The 25,425-nt window shown below is 44.1% G+C and overlaps 1 protein-coding gene across 1 annotated transcript in view; it reads right to left on the minus strand.

Annotated features, from left to right (window-relative positions):
- Window positions 1-930: 930 nt before the first annotated feature.
- The window catches only part of RRP15 (ribosomal RNA processing 15 homolog), a 35,043-nt gene continuing 10,548 nt past the window's right edge, over window positions 931-25,425 (minus strand). The window contains exons 3-5 of the mRNA XM_040351437.1: window positions 23,472-23,569; window positions 21,657-21,846; window positions 931-1,881 (exon numbers count right to left, since the gene is read on the minus strand). Coding sequence (XP_040207371.1) covers window positions 1,732-1,881; window positions 21,657-21,846; window positions 23,472-23,569 — 438 coding nt within the window. The 3' untranslated portion in view covers window positions 931-1,731. The remainder of the gene's footprint in view (window positions 1,882-21,656; window positions 21,847-23,471; window positions 23,570-25,425) is intronic.

The raw sequence follows: 25,425 nt of genomic DNA on the forward strand, positions 1-25,425 counted from the left end.
AGAAGCAGCACAAGGATGAGCTCATCTGTCATTCTCTTTTCCTTCTATCAGCACATGAACGGACTTGGCTTCTTGTGCTTCTTCTCACAATCCAGCTCAGCTGTACATGGACAGCAAGATGCTGACAATAAGTTACTTGCACTACTCGTATTTCAAAAATACATTTAAAGTGGTTGTAAACCCCCCCAAAAAATCCTGTTCCTTTAAAAGCAAGATATACAGCATAGCGTTTGTGTTGTGCAATTTGTCCCTTTCTATGCTGTAAAATACTTGGTTGATCCTGCCTGTTCTTTAGTGTGCTGACCACAGTAATCAGAAGGGGAGAGGGCTGCTGATTTACGATACCGTGGTCAGGTCACGTGCCTCCATCATCCGGCAGTTTCTCCCCTTTGCCCCTGTCAGCTTGGAAGTCTGAGCCATCGCCTCCCCACCTTCCTGTTAAAAAAAAAAACACTATTCACAAATCCTGGAATCCCCTCTGTTATAGGAAGATATGAAATGGTGTGTTTTTTTTTTTTTAAAACTATGCAGTGAAATACCTCATTTAAGAGCGCCGCTGAGCAGTCACTTGACCTCCCAGCTGACGTCAGAGGGGAATCTCAGCCCCTCCAACTGTGTAGTCCTTAGATCGGGTAGGAGGAGTGCAGGGCGGTCACGTGACCGCACAGTGGCGTGCTGAAATAAGGCATTTCTCTGAATAATTTTTAAAACACACATACATTGCACAGTATATCTTCCTGTAACAGAGGGGATTCCAGGATATGAGATTAGTGACTTTACAAACACTTTAATGATGTATAAATGACAACAGTGCTGCATTAAATTGTCTCTTATATCTGCCTAGAGTGCAGCTTTATGAATGTTAAACTATCAGGAAAATAGGTCAAACCATTTCAATATAAAAACTTCAAAGCAATACAGAAAAACAAGGCGGGTTTCAGCAGCATTTAATAACAAACGTTAGCAATAGCTGCCTTTATACTCGCCCCCCTCCAACACACACACATGGACATATTCCTCTGCCATCCACAGTAGCCGTGTCTTTTATTCGAGCTGACAACTGTACATGTACAGACTGACCTCCCCCCCTACAACCTCCCGAAAAGGTATATTTTTTGGAAGGGGCTGCGCTGCACCCTTTGATAAAGAATCCTTAAACTGTTTTCTGCTCCTGCTAACCTTGGAGAGACATAAGTGAAAGCCAAGTAGTTATTTTCGAGCAGAACTCTTTTCAAAAGCGGCGCTGGAATCCGTTTTAAACTCAGCCAGGGCCTCTCGTCTCTGCCAGCAAGAGGAGAGATTCTAAACACCACACAAGGTGACGGGCCGGAAGAGACGGCCGCACTCCTGTCAGGCGCTAGGGGGGCTGAGCAACAGAACGCGGGCAAAGTCTTCTGAGCCAGGATATCCATCAGGGTGACGGAAGCAAAGTGAGTGACCTCTGGCGCTTCCCCTCGCCGAACTGGGCAGGTGCCACTGTTTTGACTGCACAAGATGTTTTGGAAAAATAGGTTGAAAAATTAGACATTTTGGAAAATATTTCAGGATTAAAGGCTTCCCAAGGCCAGGAGAATGAAAGTTCTCATCATTTTTTTTGTTCGGTTTCTTTACTTATAAAAAAAAAATGGTATTTGTGAAATGTGAAAAATGCCATGCATTCTCCGAATGAAGACTTTATCCCAGTCAGCTCCACAGATAAGGAATTATCTTTAGACCTTCCGCAGAACTTTGTTATCTATCTGAATCACTTCCGCTATATTCCTCCCCCGCGCCAGCCTCGTCATCCTCGCTGTTCTTGTCCCAGTCCTTCATGGATGCCCCCATCATAAAGTCGTCCCGAAGGATGTTCCATTCTGAAGTGTCCTCTGATTTTATGAAATTCTGGAGAGAATAAAACAAAAAAGGGCAATTATTTAAGGAATACATATTTCAGAAACTATGTGAAAGAACAAAACATCAGCGATAACTTTAATAATCACAATAAATATGGAAAGAACACAATATTAAAAATGACAACTGTGTTAACTGCATGCCTCTTCCAGATCAATGGTCTGGAAATACCGAAGTAATGGAACAAAAACACACAATGGATGCCTATGAATTTAACAACATTTTTTGTTGAAGCCCAACTCTGGACAATTTAAAAAAAAACAAAAAAAAAAAAAAACGGCCTCACTGCAAGGGTAAATTTCTCATTAATGTCTAGGGCAACCGTAGGGCCTCACAGTGACAGCCCCAACCGTAGGGCCTCACAGTGACAGTCCCAACCGTAGGGCCTCACAGTGACAGAATATGAAATATATTTTCAGTTGTTTCACACTTTTTTGTTATGTATAATTCCACATGTGTTCATTCATAGTTCTGATGCCTTCAGTGTGGATCTACAATTTTCATAGTCATGAAAATAAAGAAAACTCTTTGAATGAGAAGGTGTGTCCAAACTTTTGGTCTGTACTGTGTGTGTATTAGGTCTGCAACTAACGATTATTTTCATAATCGATTAGTTGTCCGATTTTTGTTTCGATTAATCGACTAATCGGATAATCTTAAAAAAAAAAAAAAAAAAGTGTGGTGTACAATTTAGTATTTATGTAAATAAAAAAAAGGCAATTTATTCTTAAATATACATACACACAGTGGTAATGCCTTCTATTACCTCCACTTTCTCTGGGTTCAGATGCTGATCTTCCCTGCACAGAGTCATTAAAGTGATTTTTATTTTTTTAACAAACTTGTTATACTTACATGCTCTGTGTAATGGTTTTGCACAAAGCAGCCCAGATCCTCCACTTCTGGGGTCCCTCACCGATGCTTCTGGCTCCTCCTGCCTTCAGAGTGCCTCAATAGCAAGCTGCAAAGTATAGTATAGAGCGCCCGCTATAGCAAGGTAAAAAAAAACTTCTGCCTTTTAGAACCACTCACTTCTTGCCCAGGACTACATGTCCCATGAGGCATTGCTCCTCACACTTTCACATTCACAAATTCTCAGGCACTTAGTGACATGGATGGTGTACTGAGCTGTATTGTGTGCTGCACTGTATTTCCCGATATGTAAACAAATATTGCATTCAATATGCAGGCCAACTAATCAACTGGCCGATTAATCGATTATGAAAATAGTTGACAACTATTTTCATAATCGATTAGTTGTCGATTAATTGTTTCGGCCCTAGTATATATATATATTTTCTTGAACATCTATTACAAAAACAAGATATATGTGCAATCCCTGGTAAATTGGCATGTAAAAACTTTAATGGAGCAGCCAAACAAACCCTCACATGTGTACCATAAGAATGTGCGTATCCAGAAGCATCAGAGGGGGTCGCCCAAGTTCCTGGTCGGTAGCCAGCTGCCACTGGTGGTGTCCAACAATGCGAGCCGGATCACCGCTCATTCGATGTAGAGGACGACTTCCGTAACCAAAGCGGAAGTGACGTCACACCTGAAGGATGGTCATGTTGCCCTGGTAACACGTTTCAGAGCGCAAATCAGCTCCTTTAGCAAAACATGATGTCACTTCCACATTTCACGGTGGTTACAAAAGTCTTCCTTACATCCAATGAGCGGTGACCCGGCTCCCACCAGCAGCGGCTGGCTATTGGCTTGGAACTTGGGCGACCCCTACGTTGATACCACTAGATATGCACATTCTTATGGAACACTTTTTTTATTCTTTACATCTATGAAAGAAAAGTGTATCCATCAGAATATAATACACATGCGAGTGGTTTATTTGGCTGCTCCATGAAAGTTCTTATAAATATTGCACTTAGAGGCACCCCCCCTGTGTGTTGAACATATGGCAGCAACTGCTTTGCAGTCTTCTGAAAAGCGATCCACCACAGATTGTTATTCAGAGACTGATGAAGTGTGAACTTAGCCTTAGACTGGTGACACACATGTTTTGTAATAAAGCATGGTAAAGTTGGCCATTTAGAATGACACCCCAATCCACAAGCACACTAGCTGGCAACACATCGCACACTACAGAGATACATGATGCAGGTGAATTATTTTTGGCTGTCGTGGCACACTGGCTGGTCTGTTTTAACACAACACATTAACGAGTGCACAGTAGTGTGCTATGATGGAACAGAAAAGTGTGAAGGTGCCCTAAGATGACTGTTTAATGAAAGTATTGAAAGAAAAACACACACTTCTTTAAATGAGACCTGTACCTAGGAGCCTGAATACACCCAGACTGTACAGCACGGCCAGTGAAACATGCCATCTGCAAATCCCATCTAGTCCCATATTACTGTCCATCTACACAATTATATACACCGTGCCAAAGCTGATCGGCTAATTCGGGGTTGGAAAGAGATTATATGGAGTGCAGCAGCACCACCATGTGGCCATGTTCAGTAACTGACTGGCTCTTGGATATATTGCTAGCAGAAAATGCTTTTGAACTCATTCTACTTTTCCTTTTTTACATCCCTTGAACATAAAAGTTTACAAATTCTTAACACACAAAGCTTGCTAATAATTGAGCAATCTTATAAAAAATAAGTTTTTTGGTGAGCGTTCTTTAAAGTAAAAATAAAAATACGTTCAGTGCAAAATCTTAAATAATAAATATAGACCAATTGTGTTGCACAACCAGACACTGTACAGCGTTTTCACACCACCAAAATATTAACCTAAAATGAATGCATTGTAGCGCAACACCAAAGTCGACATATGAACAATTCAGAGTTACAAAAAATATATAAGTGTCCAACAATTAAATATAAATGTGTCCAATTATTTCAAAGTAATGAAAAAATACTGTGAAAAATAACGTGATTTTTTTTTTTTTAAACACATAGTCCATCCCTATTCACAGATGACCTGCGCAAAAAAAAAAAAAAAAAAAAAATTCAAATTTCGAGGCGGGAACGACGGCCATACTTAACATGGCAAGCAGCTTTAACTATACACCGGAAAAAGCCGACTAGAGACGACGTAAGAGAATGCGACGGCCGCTCGTACGTTCGTGGATCGTCGGAAATAGCTAATTAGCATACCCGAGGCGGAAAACGACGCGAACTCCACCCAGTGGACGCCGAAGTATTGCATCTACGATCCGAAGGCGTACGAAGCCGTACGCCTGTCGGATCAAACCCAGATGCCGTCGTATCTTGGTTTAAGGATTCAAACTAAAGATACGACGCAGGAAATTTGAAAGTACGCCGGCGTACTCTCTCTCTCTGGATCTGGCCCTCAGTGTTTTCACTTATGCGCAGTGCATATCCTTCACCAGATAGCGTGCCTGCTCACCTCAATGCAATGAGCAGCACACGCTCATCACACTACAACCCAGATACATCTCGTCTCCTCCTCGATTCCCAATAGACCAGTCCACTGCCTAAAGTACTCTTCCAATGCAACCATTGGGCTTCCTCAGTTGGCCTACTGAGGAAGCCCAATCGTGGGGCGCAGCGCGTCTAGGGAGGAGCCGAGCCTGTGACGACACACCAGGATCGCGCTGTATATGGAGGTGAGCCAGGCAGGGAGATTCTTTTAATGCGGGAGTTCACCCAAAAAACTATTTTTAACATTAGATTGAGGCTCGTTTTGTCAAGGGGAATCGGGTGTTTTTTTTTTAAATCGAAGCAGTACTTACCATTTTAGAGAGCGAACTTCTCCGCCGCTTCCGGGTATGGTCTTCGGGACTGGGCGTTCCTATTTGATTTACAGGCTTCCCACGGTCGCATACATCGCGTCACGAACATCGGTGTGGCTCTATACGGCGCCTGCGCACCAACGTTCGGCTACTTTCGGAAAATCGTGACGCGCTGTATGCGACGGTCGGAAGCCTGTCAATCAAATAGGAACGCCCAGTCCCACAGCCCATACATGGAAGCGGCGGAGAAGATCGCTCTCTAAAACTGTAAGTACTGCTTCGATTTAAAAAAAAAAAAAAACACCCGATTCCCATTCACAAAACGAGCATCAATCGAATGTTAAAAATAGTGTTTTTGGGTGGACCTCCACTTTAAGCACTATTGATTTTACTATCTTGCAAGTGTATTTTATTATGGGGTATTTTAATAAGTGAATCAGAGCACAATATGTCTGTGCCCTTTTACCTGATTATATGTGAGCTGAATTGGATCAGTACTTTTTTCACTTTGTTATTTTTTAACAGTATTTTTTTATTACTTTGAAATAATTGGACACATTTATATTTCATTGTTGGACACTTGTATATTTTTGGAGATTCTGAATTGTTCATATGTAGATTTTGGTGTTTCGCTAATCGCTACACTACATTCCATTTAGGTTCTGCTTTAAATTGGTTGTTTTTTTGTGGTTCAAATACAAATAAAACCCTATTCAGAATTAGACCGGAGTTCTTCTTTAACGGGGGGTCTGGACAGACCACACACTACAATGAAGTGTATTTGCTTAGCTGTGTCAGTCTGAAAGGTCTATTTATGGGATTCACATACAAGTAGTGTGTAAATAACCTGGATCATCAATATAATCCTTGCCTATTCACAGCACTGGGTCAGGAACATCCTTAGTGTCTGTGGAATGTTAAGGACCGCCGTTGCTTGTGTCCGATATAATCCTATTTACCTATCCGTATTGCAATCAATTATTAAAAGACCACCCAGAGACATAATCAGGTACAGAGTCCTGACCGAGGTTTAGACAAATGACAAGATGCAAGATCTCTTTTTTAACCATCAGCAAAATTAAAGTGGTACAAAATTCAAGACATCACCTTAAAGTGTTACTAAATTCAAAATATTTTTTTCTATTAAAATAAACATATTATACTTACCTTCTCTGTGCAGTGGTATTGCTCATAGCAGCACCGATTCTCCTCTTCTGGGGTCCCCAGCTCCAGAGCCGTGTCTCTATAGAGCTCATAGACTTACACAGCAAGACTTCGGCTCCCCCCACTTCCTCTGATTGACAGCAGCAAGAGCAAATAGCTCCTGCTGCTGCTCGAATGCAGTGTAAAGAGGAAGGGGAGAAGAGACGTAGCCCTGCACAGTGCCGATTTCTTCTCCGCTTTCTTGCACTTCACACAAGGACACTAAAAACTTCCCCTTAATGCAAGCAATACATTTTAGGTTTAACAACACTTTAATGCACTCCCTGCATCAGGCCTGTTTCATGTGGGCTTCGGCTTGTATAAGAGCCGTGTGAAAAGCAAGCTTAGACAGCATTTTCAGAGCTTTCAGCAAGCCGTGTTGAAACATTCAGCTTCAGTTTGTAAATGTTGAACATAGATCCTAATGATAGTGCCGACTGTCACTTTACAGGATACTTTTACCTCCGGAACATGTTACAGCATTTGTGCCCTGCATGGCCGATCTACTCTCTGTAACAGCAGAGTGTGGTCAGCTGGAGAGCACTCCTGTAGTGCTTTGATTCTACATACTCTCAGGTAACTGCCTGCCCATACAGTGTGTGTGCAGACAACTCTCCTGAAAGTCTGCAGGAGTATGAGATTGCACCCACAAAATTCTGATAGCAGGTGCAATGCTCTTTAGGCTCCTTAGGTAAAAAATGTGCATCTATTTTTTTTCTATTTATCCTTTAAAGCAGAGATCCTCAAACTACGGCGATCCAGCTGTTGCGGAACTACACATCCCATGAGGCACTGTAAAACTCTGACATTCACAGACATGATGGAAATTGTAGTTCCTAAACAACTGGAGGGCCATAGTTTGAAGACCCATGCTTTAAAGGCTTCAGCAGTTCTTGAAGCTTTTCGAAAGCCTGCGATCAGCTTGCTTAAAGGGGTTGTAAAGGTACAATTTTTTTTTTCCTAAATAGCTTCCTTTTACTTTAGTGCAGTCCTCCTTCACTTACCTCATCCTTCGATTTTGCTTTTAAATGTCCTTATTTCTTCTGAGAAATCCTCACTTCCTGTTCTTCTGTCTGTAACTCCACACAGTAATGCGAGGCTTTCCCCCTGGTGTGGAGTGTCGTGCTCGCCCCCCTCCCTTGGACTACAGGAGAGTCAGGACGCCCACTAACACACAGCTCCTTTCTCTATCTGCAACGTAGAGAGCGCCCTGACTCTCCAGTAGTCCAAGGGAGGGGGCAAACACAACACTCCACACCAGGGAGAAAGCCTCGCATTACTGTGTGGAGTTACAGACAGAAGAACAGGAAGTGAGGATTTCTCAGAAGAAATAAGGACATTTAAAAGCAAAATCGAAGGATGAGGTAAGTGAAGGAGGACGGCACTAAGGTAAAGGAGCTTATGCACATACCCTCAATATAAGAACCCCCACATGATATGATTCTTTTCCCCCTCCCTCCCCTTTTCCCCCCTTTTTTGTTTTCTTTCTTTTCTTTTTTCTTTTTCTTTTTTCTTCCTTTTATGGAATTTCCCCCCTTTTTATATGGAAGTCTCAGGGGGAGGGCTCTCTCTCTGCGTGCTTCGTTGCGCATTGCTGCATTGAGATAACATGTTTATAGTTCTTTATCTGGCTGTCCACCACGCAATCTCTGCAGCATGGGTGGACATCTATATGTACTTCTGTTGTAATATATTTTTATTGTTTTTCTTAAAATTTCTTAAAATGTAATGTAATGTTTTTCTGTTTTGTGATTTACATATACCTGTAGACTGATGTTGTTTCTTGTATATGTTTTATTAGAATGAAATATCTATGCTCCTGAGGAAGCGCTAATTCCATAAGCGCGCAACATGTCGAGCAAATCCTCCTAGTCCTCTGGACAACCATCTGGTCACTTGTGATATAACGTTTTTTATAATTATGCTTTTTATTTTAAGCTTTTTATGTTAGAACTATACAATGTATGTGAACCGTGTGTGGTAAACCAGTTGTCAATTGAACTTCACTTTGTGATTTTTTATTTATAACGGTTTCTATGATATTTCTATATCTATAATACATTTTTCTAGTTTTCTACAATTTTTGTATCGTGTGCCTTCAAAGCCCAACTCACTAGTCCTTAGTTCAATTCTACTAAGGTAAAGGAAGCTATTAAGGAAAAAAAAAAATTGTACCTTTACAACCCCTTTAAGATTTTAGTTCAATTGAAACACTGGGGGAGATTTACTAAAAATGGTGCAGCTGTGCATAGAAACCAATCAGCTTCTAACTTCAGCTTGTTCAATTAGGCCCGGTTCACACTGGGGCGACGCGCATGGTGCGACTTTGAGAGCACATGTCACATAACAAGGCACGCCCCACTAAGTGCAATGGAACTGCTCAAATGAGAGCGACTTGAGTCGCTCCGACTAAGAAAAGGGTCCCAGAATTGACTTCTGTTAAAGTGATACTAAAATATGTTTTTTTTTCCCTTTAAAATCAAACAAACATGTTATACTTACCTGCGCTGTGAAGTGGTTTTGCACAGAGCAGCCCAGATCCTCCTCTTTTCGGGCAAGAATAGGTTATAGTGACGTAACAACCACTTTAATGAACAGAATGCAATAAGAAGAGAAAAAAAAAACAAAAAAAAAAACACACACCTAACTTTACAACCACTTTAAAAGAAGTCGCATGCAAGGCATGCTGGAAAGTCGCAGCAGTGTGAACCAAAGCTTAGGGCACTTTCTCACGGGCGGCCTGTTCAGATCCGCCTGCCAGTTTTTTTTGGCGGACCTGAACGGGCGCTCCGTACTCCTCTATGGAGCCGCGGATGCAACAGACAAGCTTTGTGTGTTTCTTCCAGATGTGTGCAGTAATCCAGACAAACTAACTCTGTGCAAGATCTTCCTGTAATAAAGACCAGTCCCTGTTTTTCTATCTCCTCGTGCATGGTGACAGGTCTCAACTCTGTCCCTTTCTGTAGTTTTCTACAAGCAGCCTGTAGTAGGCAGAGCCTTCTGGGTCCCACAGCTCTGCTTTTGCATAGGTTATATGCAGTACAGTAGTGTCACTGTTGCTTTTAGAGCCTTTTCACACTGGGGTGGTGGGGGGCTGGTAGCGGGTAAAGCACCGCTAGTTTTAGCTGCGCTTTTCGGGCAGGAGCAGGGCGCTCGTGTAGTGCAACTGCCGAAGCGCTTTGGCAGCACTGCCCAGGGGTAGTGGAGGAGCGATATATACGCTGCTCGCAAACCGCCCCAAAGATGCTGCTTGCAGGACCTTTTCCAACGTGCTTCAAACGCACCGCCCCAGTGTGAAAGCACTCAGGATCTCACACTGGGACTGCAGATGAGGCATTTTCAGGCACTATTTTTAGCACTAAAGCACCAGAAAAATGCCCCAGTGTGAAAGGGGTCTGAGGCCCCTTTCACACAGCAAAACCCTCTCGGATCAGCCTGACCGTTTTGACTCCTGTAACGCTATTGACTCCTATGGGTAGGCAAATGTCAGCGGAGATGTGTCCGCTGACAACCGCCTGCCATCCGATCAAGACAGACGTATGGCGATAAGTTCGGCATCCATCTTGGCAGATCGGAGGAGATCTGATTAAAACTGACATGCTGTCCATTTTCATCCGATCTCACCATAGGAATCAGTGGCGCTCAGTGAGCAGAGATGGACCTTTCATCCCTCGGCTCAGCGGAGATCAACGGATCCACCTCGTGTGAATGAGGCCTTACAATGTAACTTTTTACCACCTTCAACCTTTTAAATTAAAGTTTTTTTGAACTGCATTTAACTTTAATTACCTCTCCAATCCCACTAGTCCAAACTCCAAATACTTTACAGAATTTAGGTTTTGCCTTTACCATCTAGGACGCTGCACCCTGTCAGAGCACAGTGGCGCACCCAGGACTTTCTGCATGGGAGTCTCTCACCTTCCTTCCACGATGCAGCACTGGACACATGAATGGCCTTGTACCCTGTCATTTGGGGTGCACCCCCTACAGGCGAGTATAATCAATTTAAACACAGCTGTACCGTTTTCTGAACAGCGAAGGCAGTTCACTTATGTTATCTGGAGTTGTCCTTTAAAATGGTCTTCCGATATGAAACCTAAAAAACAGAGCCGGGGGGCGGGGGGTAATTGGAGGCGGCAGCATTCTGCTCCAATTCAGATAAACAGAAAACTTAATCTGATGACATGTTTCTCGGTAGCTAAAAACCAAAACATCAACTAAATGAGCAACAGGAGACCTGGGCCTCGTTTCAAACACAACCATCGCATGACACGAAAAACCCTCGTTGTTTAGGTAGATCTATAACTCTTCTCTTTGGAAGTGACTTCATAAAGCCACAAATTTGATTTTCAGAGCTCAGGACGCTGGCCAGCAAAAACGTATGTGTTTGATCTGGTCGACATATCTCAAAGGACTGGCAATAAGTTAAGCGTCGTTGCCCGGGAACTAGAACGACGGTAAAAAAAAACAATGACAAAAAAAAAAAAAAAAAGGAAGACATATCAATGGGTTGAACAAGGATAATGCAATACCTTGATAAACAGTGGGAGATATGAAAGGGAACTGTGTTGGCTTTCAGCCCAAATATAATGAATTCCATATGGGCACACAAAACTCCATTTCACCGCTGGCCAGGCGGGGGGGGGGTTGGGTTTGGGAGAACATAAAGCGAATACTCATCAGAAGCTTATGGCTTGTACTAAAAAATATGAACAGCGTCTGAGGAAAAAACACCAGTGTAAACATCCATCGCTAAACTAAAAAGATGCAAAGGTTCCATAAAAGGCCAATTTTGGTAAAAAAAAAATTAAACAAAATAATGAATGTACAATTGGGGGTGTTCGTAGCCTGAAAATGTGTAAAAAAATAAATACATAAATGAACCAGCCTGGATGTGTAAAAGTAAATAAAGATGTGCAATCGGTGAGTCGGAGAACGGATCTGCCAGCGCCGGATGCTAATCACAGTGATTTCCGGGGGACGAGATGGTCGCCAGAGTCTCTATGATCGTCGGCCGGGTGCGCTGTTATGACGTTAATGCCCGGCCCCAGCATTCAAAATAATGGCGCCGCCTCGGCTGTGATCGTTTATTTTGATTTTTTTAGCCTTCCCAGCCTAGTGGTGATATCTTATTGACACCATATCTCACTGTAAAGAGGTCCTGTCATGTCATACTCCTATTACAAGGGATGTTTACATTCCTTGTAATAGGAACAAAAGTGTTTTTTTTTTTTTAAAGTGGCAAAATAAAAAAAAAAAGTAAAAAAAAAAAAAAACTTTATTGTTTAAGTGCGCCCCTGTCCCCGTGTGCTCGCATGCAGAAGCGAACACATACGCAAGTCCCGCCCACATATGAAAACTGTGTTCAAACCACACGTGAGGTATCGCCGCAAACGTTACAGCGAGAGCAATAATTCTAGCCATAGACCTCCTCTATAACTCAAAACATGTAACCAGTAAAAACATGTCAAGTGTCACCTATGGGAATTTTTAAGTACCGAAGTTTGGCGCCATTCCACGAGCGTGTGCAATTTTGAAGCGTAACATGTTAGGTATCAATTTACTCAGCGTAACATCTTTCACATTATGAAAAAAAAAAAAAAAAGGGCCAACTTATTTATAAGCATGAAACTTTTTCGCCCCAAAAAAAGGCATTTGCTGCGCAAATACTGTGCGAGATAAAAAGTTGCAATGACTGCCATTGCCTTCTCGGGGGTCTCTGCTAAACAAAACATATATAGTGTTTGGAAAGAAGGAGTCACCACTCCAGGTGGGTGTGCTGAGCAATCAGTGGTTTCTCAGGAACTTAAGGGTGCTGGCACTGCACAAGGCAAATGATAGAGGCTTAGGGAAAAATGTACAGCCGCACTCCAATAGACCTTTCAGTTGTCTTTATTGTAAAATCAGAACAGAAAATGCACTACAAAAACGCAACAAAAAAATGGGAATAGCAGCCTACGCGTTTCACACTTTGGGCCAGTGCTTAGTCAGTGTTTGGGGGTTCTATTTAATTTTCTAGCAAAAAAAAAAAAAAAAAAAAAAGGATGATGGTTTTTACATGCAGGAGAGAAGTGTCAGAATTGGCCTGGGCCTGAAGTGGTTAAAGAGAAATACCACCAGAGAAGCGTTTAGTGTTTTACTGAATTTCCCCCAAGGGTTATTGGCTTTTATGAAGAAGTAGTAAAGAGACATTTGGTCATGTACAATAATAATAATAATAAAAAAAAAAAAAAAAGTTTAACCCCTTACTATATGGCTAAAAAAAATAAAAGCTCTACATACACTTTGGCATAAAATCATATTTTTCTGAGGCAGGTTGCAAAGTAGTATGCATACACCGCTCAATTCACTGCAACAGTCCCCTCTGCGGAGTCTATACAAAGCTGTATGTAGTCCGGAGTTCTTCAGAGAAAGGTACAACCAATGAAGCCTCACCGTGGCCAGAATACACACAAACAAAAACCATATGACACAATGTTTATGTGGTAATTGGATCAAACGCAGTGTGCTGGCACAGCAAAAGCACTTAAGCTGAAGGAGGGAAACAAAAAAAAAATTTGCTAAAAAAGGTAGAATATGGGCCAAGTGCTTTCCGCCTCTGTGCGCTCACATCAAACTGCAAGCACCGGCACACAGATACCGCGGGCTCTGGATACGCCGCAACCGCCGCCCATCAGGAGAACATTTATTTTGTTGAAGTCTCATCTATTACTGAAGAGAAACCACACAAACGTCTTCCAGGGAGAAAGCTTGGGCAGAGATTAGCAGGAGCTAAGAGAATATACGGGTCCATTATTAGAAGCATGAGCTCATGAGAGGGGTGGGGGGGAGGGCTCTCCCTGTGCCAAGCCAGCTAAACCGAAACCCATTTACCTAATGTGCACTTTTTAAGAGGACATTCACAGCACGTTCTGTTCAGTGCACACAGCGCCTGCATGGGTCTGCCTGTGTGTTGTTTACAGCTGGAAAGGCCATTGGCCTGAGAATATCACTTTAATCAGAACTCTGGGGAATTTTTTTTTTGAAAATCACCTTAAAGTGAAAGTCATGGCTATGCTTAAAGCAGAACAAATATGCAATGCGCTTTGCAATCCCCACCTATAATGGAACTGCATGCAAGTGAAAACTATGCTTGCACACCCAAACCCCTGCTGCTGTACCTACCCCTGGGGATGCTGAGCTGTCAGTGGCCACGCAGCCAGTCTGGCCATCTGAAATCTCAGCTCTTCTACCTCTGCTGTGTGCAGCACTTCTGTCCTGGAAGCAGCGCACAGAGAAAAGGGTAAACTAACACTTTAACTTCTTGCCAACGGCCCATGTGCAGCAGCAGTCCAGTTGGGCCTTAAAGGAGAAGTCCAGCCTGAGCTTGTTTAGCTGGCCTTCTCCTAAGCGTCACAGGAGTGCAATTCGTTTTGCACTCCTGTGACCCATTTTCAGCTCTCTGCCGATGTCACTGGAATCAGTCCAGGGACTACGTCATCCCAACCATAAAGTCTGGATCCGCCAGGTGCCTGGACTAACACCCGTTCTCAGTGAGCTGCTGAGATCCCCGCCCCCCTCCACAGCTCAGCGCTCCCGTGAGCATGGGGAGAGTACAGAGGAGAGCTGCCAATTGACAGTCAGCAGCTCTCCTCTTGGGGATTTGTGAGAACCAAGCAATTGGCGGTGTTCGATCGATTGGTTCTCAGCGCAGAGGCGTCTGGGGACAGATGCATGAGCCACCTAGGTAGGTAAAAAAAAAACAAAAAAAAACTTCTCTTTTAAAGTGGTTCTAAACCCTTACCCAGCGAAGTACATGAGTGGTTCTCAACCTCAGTCCTCAAGTACCCCCAACAGGCCATGTTTTGGGACCTTCTCTTTGGCAAAATAGCTGTCCAAAATACCAAGCCATTGACTCAGATTTAAAGCACCTGTGCAAGATAAAGGAAAACCTGCAAACATGGCCTGTGGTGGGTACTTTATGACTGAGTTTGAGAACCACTGAAGTACATAAACATATGGTTGGCTCTGAGGAAGAGGCAAGTCCTCAAAACGCATCAGCCTGCTGAACTGCCAAATGTTCTCTGCTGTGTGGCATGTCGTATCGTGGATTTTAAAGCGGCTGTCTATTTATGAAAGGCTCCGATACTTGCGTCTAATTGCGAGTATGATACCGTTTTTACCTTTTAAAGACTTATATTGAGGATAATACACTAGGCCTGTTTTTTCTGGTTTTACCCAGTGAAGTGACTAGCCTCAAGTAATACAGATTAAACTAATCCCCCTATATAGGTTGCCCCTTTCTATTTGCAGTCTTTATACAATTCCTCTTAAATTACTAAACCCACAACAGTAAAATCAGTCTGTACATGCAGTAAAGCATGCTTGTTATACTCACTGTGGGACCCAAGGGGTTAATCCTCCACACTGTGGGGGTTTACTCCCCTTCTTCCACATTCCCTAATCCAGGGGTCTCCGTACTTTTCAAGCAAAGGGCCAGTTTACTGTCTTTCAGACTTCAGGGGGGCCAGATTCTAACCAATGGGGGTAGAACATGCCCCAGGGCCAAGCAACAACGAGCATAAATATGGCCCCAGTGTTGGTGGGCAGTAGGAGGAGGCATTATGCTCCATCATTGCTGTTAGTGGAAGAAATAGTGCCCCATTGTTGGTGTCATTGGGAGGAATAGTGCCTCATGGTTGGGAGCAATACTGCCCCAAGGGCCGGATAAAGGCTAGCAAAGGGCCGCATCCGGCCCTCGGGCCGCAGTTTGGAGACCCTTGCCCTAATCCATCTTCTAAAAGAGCCTTGGGGGACAAGCTGCACATGCTCAGTTGTGTGTATTGCTATTGTTTTTTCTCCCCTTTTTCTTGGGAGGGAGCATGTGATCAGCACAGGACCAATCAGCACTGTCCAGACAGAGGGTTAGGGGTCCTGCAGCCTCATAGGACAGTCAACGTAGAATGAAATCTCCTCCTACAAGCTTTAACAAGTGCTCAGGTGGACACAAGTAGTCACAAGACTGCTACATACTGCTGATGCAGTTTATATTTACTACTGCATTTTCATGTTCTGTGTACTGTGGGAGACCAGATATATTGAATGCAGGGTCCAGGGTTTAGTAACACTTTACGTACAGAATTCATACAATGTGTCTGAGCTTTCTGAAAACGGGGTGGAGAGCTGAAGAAGTTGCACACTGCAGAGCTCAGTGAGGAGAGCTGATTGGAGGGAGGAAGGGTGGGAGGGAAAGGGAGGAGGGAAGGAAAGGGAGGAAGGGAAGGAAGGAAAGGGAGGAAGGGAAGGAAGGAAAGGGAGGAAGGAGGGAAGGAAAGGGAGGAAGGAGGGAAGGGAGGAGGGAAGGAAAGGGAGGAGGGAAGGAAAGGGAAGGAAGGAAAGGGGGGGAAGGGAGGAGGGAAGGAAAGGGAGGAAGGAAAGGGAGGAGGGAAGGAAAGGGAGGAAGGAAAGGGAGGAAGGGAAGGAAATGGGGGGGAAGGGAGGAGGGAAGGAAAGGGGGGGGGAAGGGAGGAGGGAAGGAAAGGGGGGGGAGGGTACACCCCCACATCTCTTCACACAGCACACAGGGACAGAGCTGAGGCGGTCAATCCCCAGCCGTGTGATGGAGATCCCTCCGCTGTCACCTTTTATCTCAGTTTAAGGAAATTTTGTCAGAAGTGACTCATGCTGATAGAGAAACAAAGTAGACAGAAATTACACTTAGTGCTCTGGATTGAGGCAAGTGCACAATATAGAGGGATATGCTTTTTTTAGATTTCATGTCTGAGGTTTACAACCACATTAAAGTCCATGTGCCTCATGCAGGGCAGAACATGCACCAATGAAAGGAGCGCCAGACAAAAAGGATAAGAGAGTCCAAATTCATTAGTTTGAATTAGAAAACAGCCAATGCATTTGGGGGTTCAGAGAAAACTCCCCCTTTAAGTTCAGATAAGAACTATGAATGGACTCTAAATATAGCTTTCCTGTGTGAATCTGTGTAGGGAAGCTAATTGATGAATCACTGGCTGGTAGTATTTGTGTGAGCAATCAAGAAGATACTCAACCCCTTCATTATGGAATTAGGGGGGGAAAGGCTAGCTCATTATCCAGCTTTTTTGTCCCCTTCAAGTGTTTTTTTTCCATCGTATACTAACAAAGGAGGTCTTGCATGGGGTGCAAAGTCTGCTTCAACTCATTAAAGGTTAAATGACATTGAAAGCTAAGAAAGTTTTCAATGGTATATTCAAAAGACCTAAAGGGAGCAAAGAAGAGAAGTTCATTGTTGGGGGTTTACATGAAAGACTTCAACTGAGGAGTACAATTTAAAAGGCAACAGTGACACCTGCAGGTTGCTAGCTAGTAATGCACACATCCAGAAAAGTATCACAAAGCTTCCCCTTAGTTATCTGGGGGTCGTGTAACTGCTTTAAATAGAAGGGTTAGGGTCCTTTCACACGTCCGCTCCGCTCGTCCGTTTATTACAGTTCACGGACTTGTAATACATCCCTATGGGATCGTGTCCGTTAGCGGATGGAGCATCCGCTAACGTCCGCGACCATCCGCAGACGGAAGAAAACCCTATTTTTCTTCCGTCCGGCGGAACGGATCAGATGCAGACTGACAGACGGTCCGTCTACTTCCGATTCCCCATAGGGGAGAGCGGAGGAGAGACAGGGCGGTCTCTGCACTGTGTGTGCGGGGACCGCCCTGTCCGCCGACAGCTCAGCGGGGATCCCCGCTGAGCCAATGGACACACACGGAGCGGACACAAAAACGGTCCGCTCCGTGTGAAAGAGGTCTTACACCAAGTTAAAGCAGAAATTAACCCAACCATATTTTCAAGACTACTTATTACCCATTATATATCAGACTGTAAAATATTGCCTATAATCGTTAAATTCCAGGATCTATTTGAAAATTGCAAATCGCCAAGCCTTGCTCCTAAAAACAAGCGCTACCTTCCAGACGTTGCCCATCTGCTTTCCCAGGGAGAAATACATCACTGGATACACACTATACAACTGTTGTTCAATTTTCTTTACATTTTCCTTCAACTATGTAGTGTAAGGGACTGCCTGCTTGCATACAAATTGAAAGTGTTGAGGTGTGTCCTCATATTATATCGTTTTGGTAAATCTAAAAGGAAATAATCTAAAGAAAATTGCATAGTGTGTATCCAGCTTTAGTACTGTAATATAGCCTTCCCTCTGTAAACATCGCCACGGTAATGCCATATTTTCCTGGTACAGTGTGGAACGCCATGCCAGGAACTGGAGGAGAGTGACGTCACCCCAGCATACTGTACATCACTTTCCAGGCATCTCCTTGTGCACATGCTGCCTTATTTTACACATAGAGCAGTGAGTGGTTCTCAACCCTTCTAGTGCCATGACTTTTTGATAAAATTTCCAAGTTGTGGGGAGCCCCAAGAGTAAAATAGATTTTGTAGCGTGGGTTGTCAGCACCCAAGGCACGACAAGTAATTTGCGCCCCTAACCCAGCCAATTTAGGTGCTCTTGATGAAGGTCATCTGCTGATCTGAGAACTGTAGTGGGGACTTTTAATAGCAAATATAATCACAGGTAGTGTTACTCACTGTGTCTCCAACTTTGTGGTGTCCCATAGCAGTGACACCCATGCCAAAATCGAGACAGGGTCTCCTCCAGCCCCTCCCACTTCTTCACCAGTCAGCTGACCGCTAGTCTCTGCCCCCCAGCCATGCCATGAACTTAATGGGCGGCTGTGAAAAGGCCGAGTGGGCGGCCGCAGGCTCCAGGGACAGCCCTGCCGGGCATCCACAAAAAGGCTGGGAGAGCGGTGCGGGCTTCAGGAACAGCCCAGGACTCTTGACCCCCGGCAAATCATAATTTGACCAAATTTGATCATTTGTGCTACAGAATGCAATGTATTGAAATTAAAGCTTTCAATGTGGGCTAAGATTTCACTGAAAGTCAGTTTGTGGACTTGAGTAACCCCAAACCCAGCAGCAGCAGCAAAGCAGTCCAGTTTGTAGGTTAGTGCACTCCCAGCACAGAGACTGGGGTCTCACAGAGAGCCCCATACTGACAATCTGATTGGTTACCACAGTGATCCGTCACCGTGAAGCCCGCCCCTGGGATTTTCTCTCTGTGAATGGCGAGGAAAAATACAATGCATCTCTTTCCTTGAAAAAAAAAAAAAAAAAAAGGAAAGATACTTAGATCAAGGTCAATGCCAGAGTTAGTGTTTGTCTCAAGGTCAGCATATTTTGGGCATGATTTGATTTATAAAAATTATCAGTGTGTTTTAGGTAGGACAAAAAAAAGAAGCAAAAAGCAACATAGTTTCTGGGCTTAAGTATTGGGACGCCTGCCTTTACACACAAAACTTTAATGACATCCCAGTCTTAGTCCATAGAGTTCCATATTGAGTTGGCCCACCCTTTGCAGCTATAACTCTTCTGGGAAGGCCGTCCACAAGATTTAGGAGTGTGTCTATGGGAATGTTTGACCATTCTTCTAGAACAGGGATATGCAATTAGCGGACCTCCAGCTGTTGCAGAACTACAAGTCCCATGAGGCATAGCAAGACTCTGACAGACGCAAGCATGACGTTCAGAGGCAGAGGCATGATGGGACTTGTAGTTTTGCAACAGCTGGAGGTCCGCTAATTGCATATCCCTGTTCTAGAAGAACATTTGTAAGGTCAGATACCGATGTTGGACGAGAAGGCCTGGCTCGCAGTCTCCTCTCTATTTTATCCCAAAGGTTTTCTACCGGGGTTGAGGTGCAGGTCAGTCAAATTCCTCCACCCCAAACTCCCTCATCCATGTCTTTGTGAACCTTGCTTTGTGCATTGGTGCGCCGCCATGTTGAAACAGGAAGAGGCCATCCCCAAACTTCCCACAAAGTTGGGAGCATGAAATTGTCCAAAATGTCTTGGTATGCCGACGCCTCAAGAGTTCCCTGTGGCCTGCACAGAATCCTGACACCAACCCGATAGGAAACCTATGGGATGAATTAAAGCGGAGACTGCGAGCCAGGCCTTCTCATCCACATCCGTGCACGACCTCAGAAATGCTCTTCTGGAAGAAAGGTCAAACAGTCCCATAGACACACTCCTAAACCTTGTGGACGGCTTTCCCAGAAGAATTAAAGCCGTTAGGCGCCCAAATACTTTTGACTATATAGTGTATGTGGTATTGCTGCGATCATCAAGAGCGGGAGAAGTACAATTTTGGGTTGTTCTTAGGTGGTAGGTTATGGTAGTAGCAAAAAATATACAGCTACATTTAAAAAATATATTATTTTTTACTATTTTGGGCCAGTTTTCTTTACTAAATAAGGAGAAATTCATAACCATTTACTACCAAATGAAATCCCAATTTGTCCTAAAAAAACAAGGTATAATCCAGCTGGATGCACAAAGTAGTTGTGATGATATGTACGGTTTTACAAACATCAAAATTGTGCTTAGGCATTTAGATTTGTTTTACCCTTAGGTGGGAGGGGTCAATACATCTCCAGGTGTTTTAAAATATAAGCAGTGCAAGCATCTAAAAGCTGAACCAGTATCGGCTTCTCCCAGCCTCCCGCATAGCAGAGGAAAAAGCAGCCAATCAGTTGTACCATGTAAGTCAAGAACCTGCTGGATGGAGAGCAGAGGGACAGAGAGATGAGCCCACTGATCTGCTGCTTTTCCTTTCACTGTCCAATCACAGGCCAGGGGAGGGATATGACCTGTAACGCTGGCCATACAATATACGAAAAATTGGCCGAACCCATTTTCGAAAGAACATTCGACCGTGTAATGACCGATAAATCGTTCAGTGCAAATAAATTAATGCATTTTTTCATTCGTTTTTTTTACATAAACCTAATGCAGACAGTTCGGACGGGAAACACATTAACCTTTCAATTCATCATTCGTTAGAAAATTTACAAACTTGTTGTACGTTTTTTTGGCTCAAAAACGTCCCGATTATAGATTTTGTGCCCATTAACTGGCCGAAATACAAATAAACTCAGTGGTCTAAATCAGTGGTCATCAACCCTGTCCTCAGGGCACACTAACAGGCCAGATTTTATGTATTACCATGGGGAGATGCCGACTAGAATACTGCAATAACAAGGTGATGACAACTATAAAATACAAAAGCGCACAAGATGACCAAGACCCCTTTCACACTGAGGAGTTTTTCAGTTGGTTTAGCGCTAAAAATAGCGCCAAAATACCGCCTGAAAAACCCCTGCCCTGTAGTCTCAATGTGAAAGCCGGAGGGCTTTCACACTGAGGCGATGCGCTGGCGGGACCGCTCCAAAAGACCTGCTAGCAGCATCTTTGAAGCGGTGTGTTTACCGCTCCTTCCCATTGAAAACAACGGGACACCGCGGTAATACCCCCGGCAATGCGCCTCTGCAGAACCGCACCGCTAGCGGCCGAATACCTTGCCAATAAAATCGATTTTAATACTACACTCAGGTGTCGCTTCCCTTCTCTACCTTCTTCTAGAATACTGCAATCACTGAGCAGCAAATAATATCCCCTGTGATGTATTTCAGTTATCTTGCAAACCTGGCCTGTTAGTGGGCCCTGAGGACAGGGTTGATGACCACTGGTCTAAGCCGATTTTTTGTATAGTGTATGGCCAGCATAAGAGTTACTTTACTGCAGCAGGAAAATAAGTCAGGTCTCCTGCCCTACCAGAAAGTGCTGGGTTCTGGAAGAGATGTATAAATCTAGGGGCTGGATGGGCAGTATTAGAAATCTTTGAAAAGGGGGAAAAAAATTTTAATATCAACTCCCACATATGCATTTCATTTGCAATTCCAGCAGTTTGCCTGGAGTTCAGCTTAGAAAGACAAGATGGCTGCCTCCGACATACCTTCTTAGATTCTTTTTTCCCTTTTTGTTCACTTTTGCTTTCTTTCCCTCGCAGAACATCAATGAAATCTCTCTTTGACACAGATGACATCAGTTTACTTCTCTTTCTTTCAGAGCCTCCAGCTTCTTTCAGCTTGTCATTTACTTTACCCTGATGAATTCTGACGGCATTAAATAACTGTACGACACCTCTGCAGAAGGGAGGGGGGGAGACAACATTTTACAGTCAAAAAAGACCACTGATAAGTTTAAACAAAAATGTTACCAATAGCATGCCAGTCAAACAGCTAAAGACACTTCTATCCTTATCTAATTAGCAGAAAATGTTAAAGCACTCAATAGCTCAAGCTGAAATTTACAAGCAAATTGAAGCACGACTGTCTAAAAAAGAAAAACAAGACACGAACACACTCACCAAGGTGGATGCAGTATCGATCCCATGCTGCATTTGTCCTCTGCTGCCTCTGAACTGAGCGATCAAACTGCACTGATCACTCAGTTCTCCCCTCTGCTCTGAGCTGAGAGCCAAGACAGTCACTGGCACTCTTCTCTGCCCCTTCAGTGCTCACTGGAGTGCTGGGCCGTGGAGGGGGCTGGAGGGGTTGGCTCAGGCTTACCCAGGTGCCGATCCGGCTTCTGGGTGGATTTCAACCATATAGTCAGAATCTTTTAAGAGTCATGACTGGCTCTAAAGTCAGCAGACAACGCGTAACAGAAGTACCGAACTCCTGTGATCCACAGGCGAAGTACAGCCAAAAAAGCTTTGGCTATACTTCTCCTTTAATCCAAGCAGCAACCTCTCCCTTTCCTCTCAGTCCATGCAGCAACCTCCTCAGTCCTCACCCAGTGACCTCGGTCTTCCCCTTAGGTAATGCAGCAAGGATCGCCTGTAGGCAGACAGGGTGGGAGCTGACTGGACATACTGGGGTAGGGCATTCCAGAAGATGAAAGAAGTCCTTGAGGCGAGCATGGGATGAGGTGACAAGGGGGCTGGAGAGCAGGAGGTCTTGGGAGGAGCGGAGGGGACGATTTGGGCAATATCTGCAGATGAGGTTGGTGATGTAGATGGGGGCGATGTTGAGGTTATCATTTTGAATTTAATACGTTGGGCTAGTGGAAGCCAGTGTATGTGTTTTACTGCGATTATATAAGCGCAGGTGTAACATTTAATATGTCCATAAGGGTAAACTTAGCCTTGAGAAAACCAAATGATGGTCTCACCATCATCAGAATGCATTTTCTTTTGTTCTATTAGAATAGACACCTAAGCTGTCTCACATTAGATCTGTACCTTACTTTAGTTTTATCTTTGCTCAAAATATCTCCTAAACCTCCACAGTTTAGGAGAGACTTATAAAAATGACGGGCGCCGATGTGTACTTTAGCAATGGCGACCGTGCCATTCCTAAAGGAGGCCGTGTCATGACTGGCAGCTCCCGCCCGCATGCGCGGGACTGACATCAACGTGGCTCCGGCCAATCACAGCACCAGAGCTGCGATACCCGGACATAACCCCCAGTAGTGATGGCGGCTGACCGAGCGGTGTATGAGGATGGCTGCGGGGGCTTTGATCTTAGGTAATACATAATGAGCTAGCATGCTATGCATACTAGCTCATTATGCCTTGGTCTTCCACATGTTTTTTTTTTTTAAGTGGGTTTAGAACCACTTTAAACATACACAGAATGGCAGTTGATAGTTCAGGTAAGTCCAAACTCCAGAGAACTGCAGTTGCCATGCAATAGCACACGTTGAGAAAAACTGATAAAAAAGCAAGTCATGGAAAACAAAAGCTCTTTGCATTCTTGTTTTGTACCTGGTGGCGATTCTCTGCAGATTCCTCTCCACCTCTTTGTCTCTGACCACATCTGGTTTCACTCGGCACATCATCTCCCACTGTCGCTTCTTATCAATCTGCAATGGACAAGAGATGTCAGGGGACATACAACATACCATAAGAGCAGTACGAGAAGATATAATAAAGTTCTATAATCTCCGCTTTTCTTCAACCCTTTCCAACCATCAGGAGTTGGCCAATATATTAACCCCAAAAGGAGCGTCATTGGCTTCCCAGTCATGTGATCACTGCAGCTGGCTGTCACCCAAAAGCCTGTCGCTGCCGCATATTATGCCTGGTACACACTTTTTTTCCTTCAACCAGGCCGAATAAAAAAAAAAAAAAAAAAAAAAAAGCTGGACTCAGAAGGAGATCCTGTACTAACAACCCAATGTTAATGGAGCAATCTCCCCCTCTTTGCTATTGTGTTTTGACAGGGAGACCCCCCCCCCACCAAAGCACACTGGTCAGCACTTTGGCTGAGAGCGCTGATCGGCAGACTTTTCTGCCTCTTTGACAGAAGCCGGATGTTCGGACAGGCTTCTGTCAGACTGGTTGCAGTACGACGTGTGTATGGGGCTTTACTTTCGAGATATCAGTTCCTCTGTTGCACAAAATAAAGACTGCCAACACTGTCATGCCCCGCAGATCAGTTATGTAGTTTCACCAATGTGCATTGGGGAAGTTTTTGTGTTTTCAGGAGCGTTTCTCGAGATTGGAAATAATCTGCAACCATGTGAGGAGTTCCAGCTTAGTGCTGGAAAAATTGTAAGCCTTAAGATGTGTAATAATTAAATAACTTGTGTCATCCCAATGTCCGTTGGACGTTGACATTATCCAACCAAATTGACCAGCCGATGTCATATGCAAAATAGTTAAAATGAGAAGTTCACCTTTGTAAAAAATAAATAAAAATGCACATCATTTTGTAGGCAACAAAAATGTGCATTTTTATTTTTTTAGTATGAGCCTGCAAAGCATTGCATCCACGATTAACAGGGTGCCACATGGGGCACTTGCAGATAGTCTGTGTAGCTGTCAGCTCTTACATCATCCAGACAGGCAACTACCTAGAGCGCTCAACAGCGCCCTGGGTAGTTCATTAAAAAACTACAAGCTGACAGCCGCAAAGGCTGTCGGTATTTTTAGTTTTCACATTCACAGAACCCTGTAAATGAATGACACGGCCTCACAGATTGCGACAGTGAGCAGAGGGAGAAGATCCCCCCGCTTGCAGCCAAAATGGGGGATCGGGGGTGGGAGCTGCAGACGCCGGTGCATCTGTAACATGTTACACCCTGAATATAGGTGTAATGTGTTACAAAAAGTGAACTTATCCATTAAATCGGAGTTCCACCCAAAAGTGGAACTTCTGCTTTTCGGAACACACGCCCCCCCTCCGGTGTGTCACATTTGACACCTTTCAGGGGGAGGGGGTGCAGATACCTGTATAAAACAGGTATTTGCACCACTTCCGTGGTATTGACTACCACAGGAGTCACGCCCCTTCACGTCACCCCCCTCGCTGTCTGGGAAACATTGTTCCCAGGAGAGAGCGGGGACCAGTGACAGCTCGCTGCGCATGCGCAGCAGGGAACTGGGCAGTGAAGCCGCAAGGCTTCACTTCTCGATTCCCTCACCGAGCATGGCGGCGGCAGCATCCGAGGACCGAGTGATCGCTCGTCCTCGTCTGCCGATATTGCGGGTGTGCGGGACAGGTAAGTGTTAATTTTTTAAAAGTCAGCAGCTGCAGTATTTGTAGCTGCTGGCTTTAAAAAAAAAAAAAAAAAAAAAAATCGGGGGGTCCTCCGCTTTAAATGTGCTTCAAATTAGTGCATTCATAGAAAGTGCGTTTTTACCGAATACACATTCTGTGTTCGTTTTATTACTGAAGTTACATTTGAGGAATGCCGTGAATGACAACTGTCATGGG

The sequence above is a fragment of the Rana temporaria genome, chromosome 4 (genome assembly GCF_905171775.1).
Source record: "Rana temporaria chromosome 4, aRanTem1.1, whole genome shotgun sequence".
Classification (NCBI taxonomy): domain Eukaryota; kingdom Metazoa; phylum Chordata; class Amphibia; order Anura; family Ranidae; genus Rana; species Rana temporaria.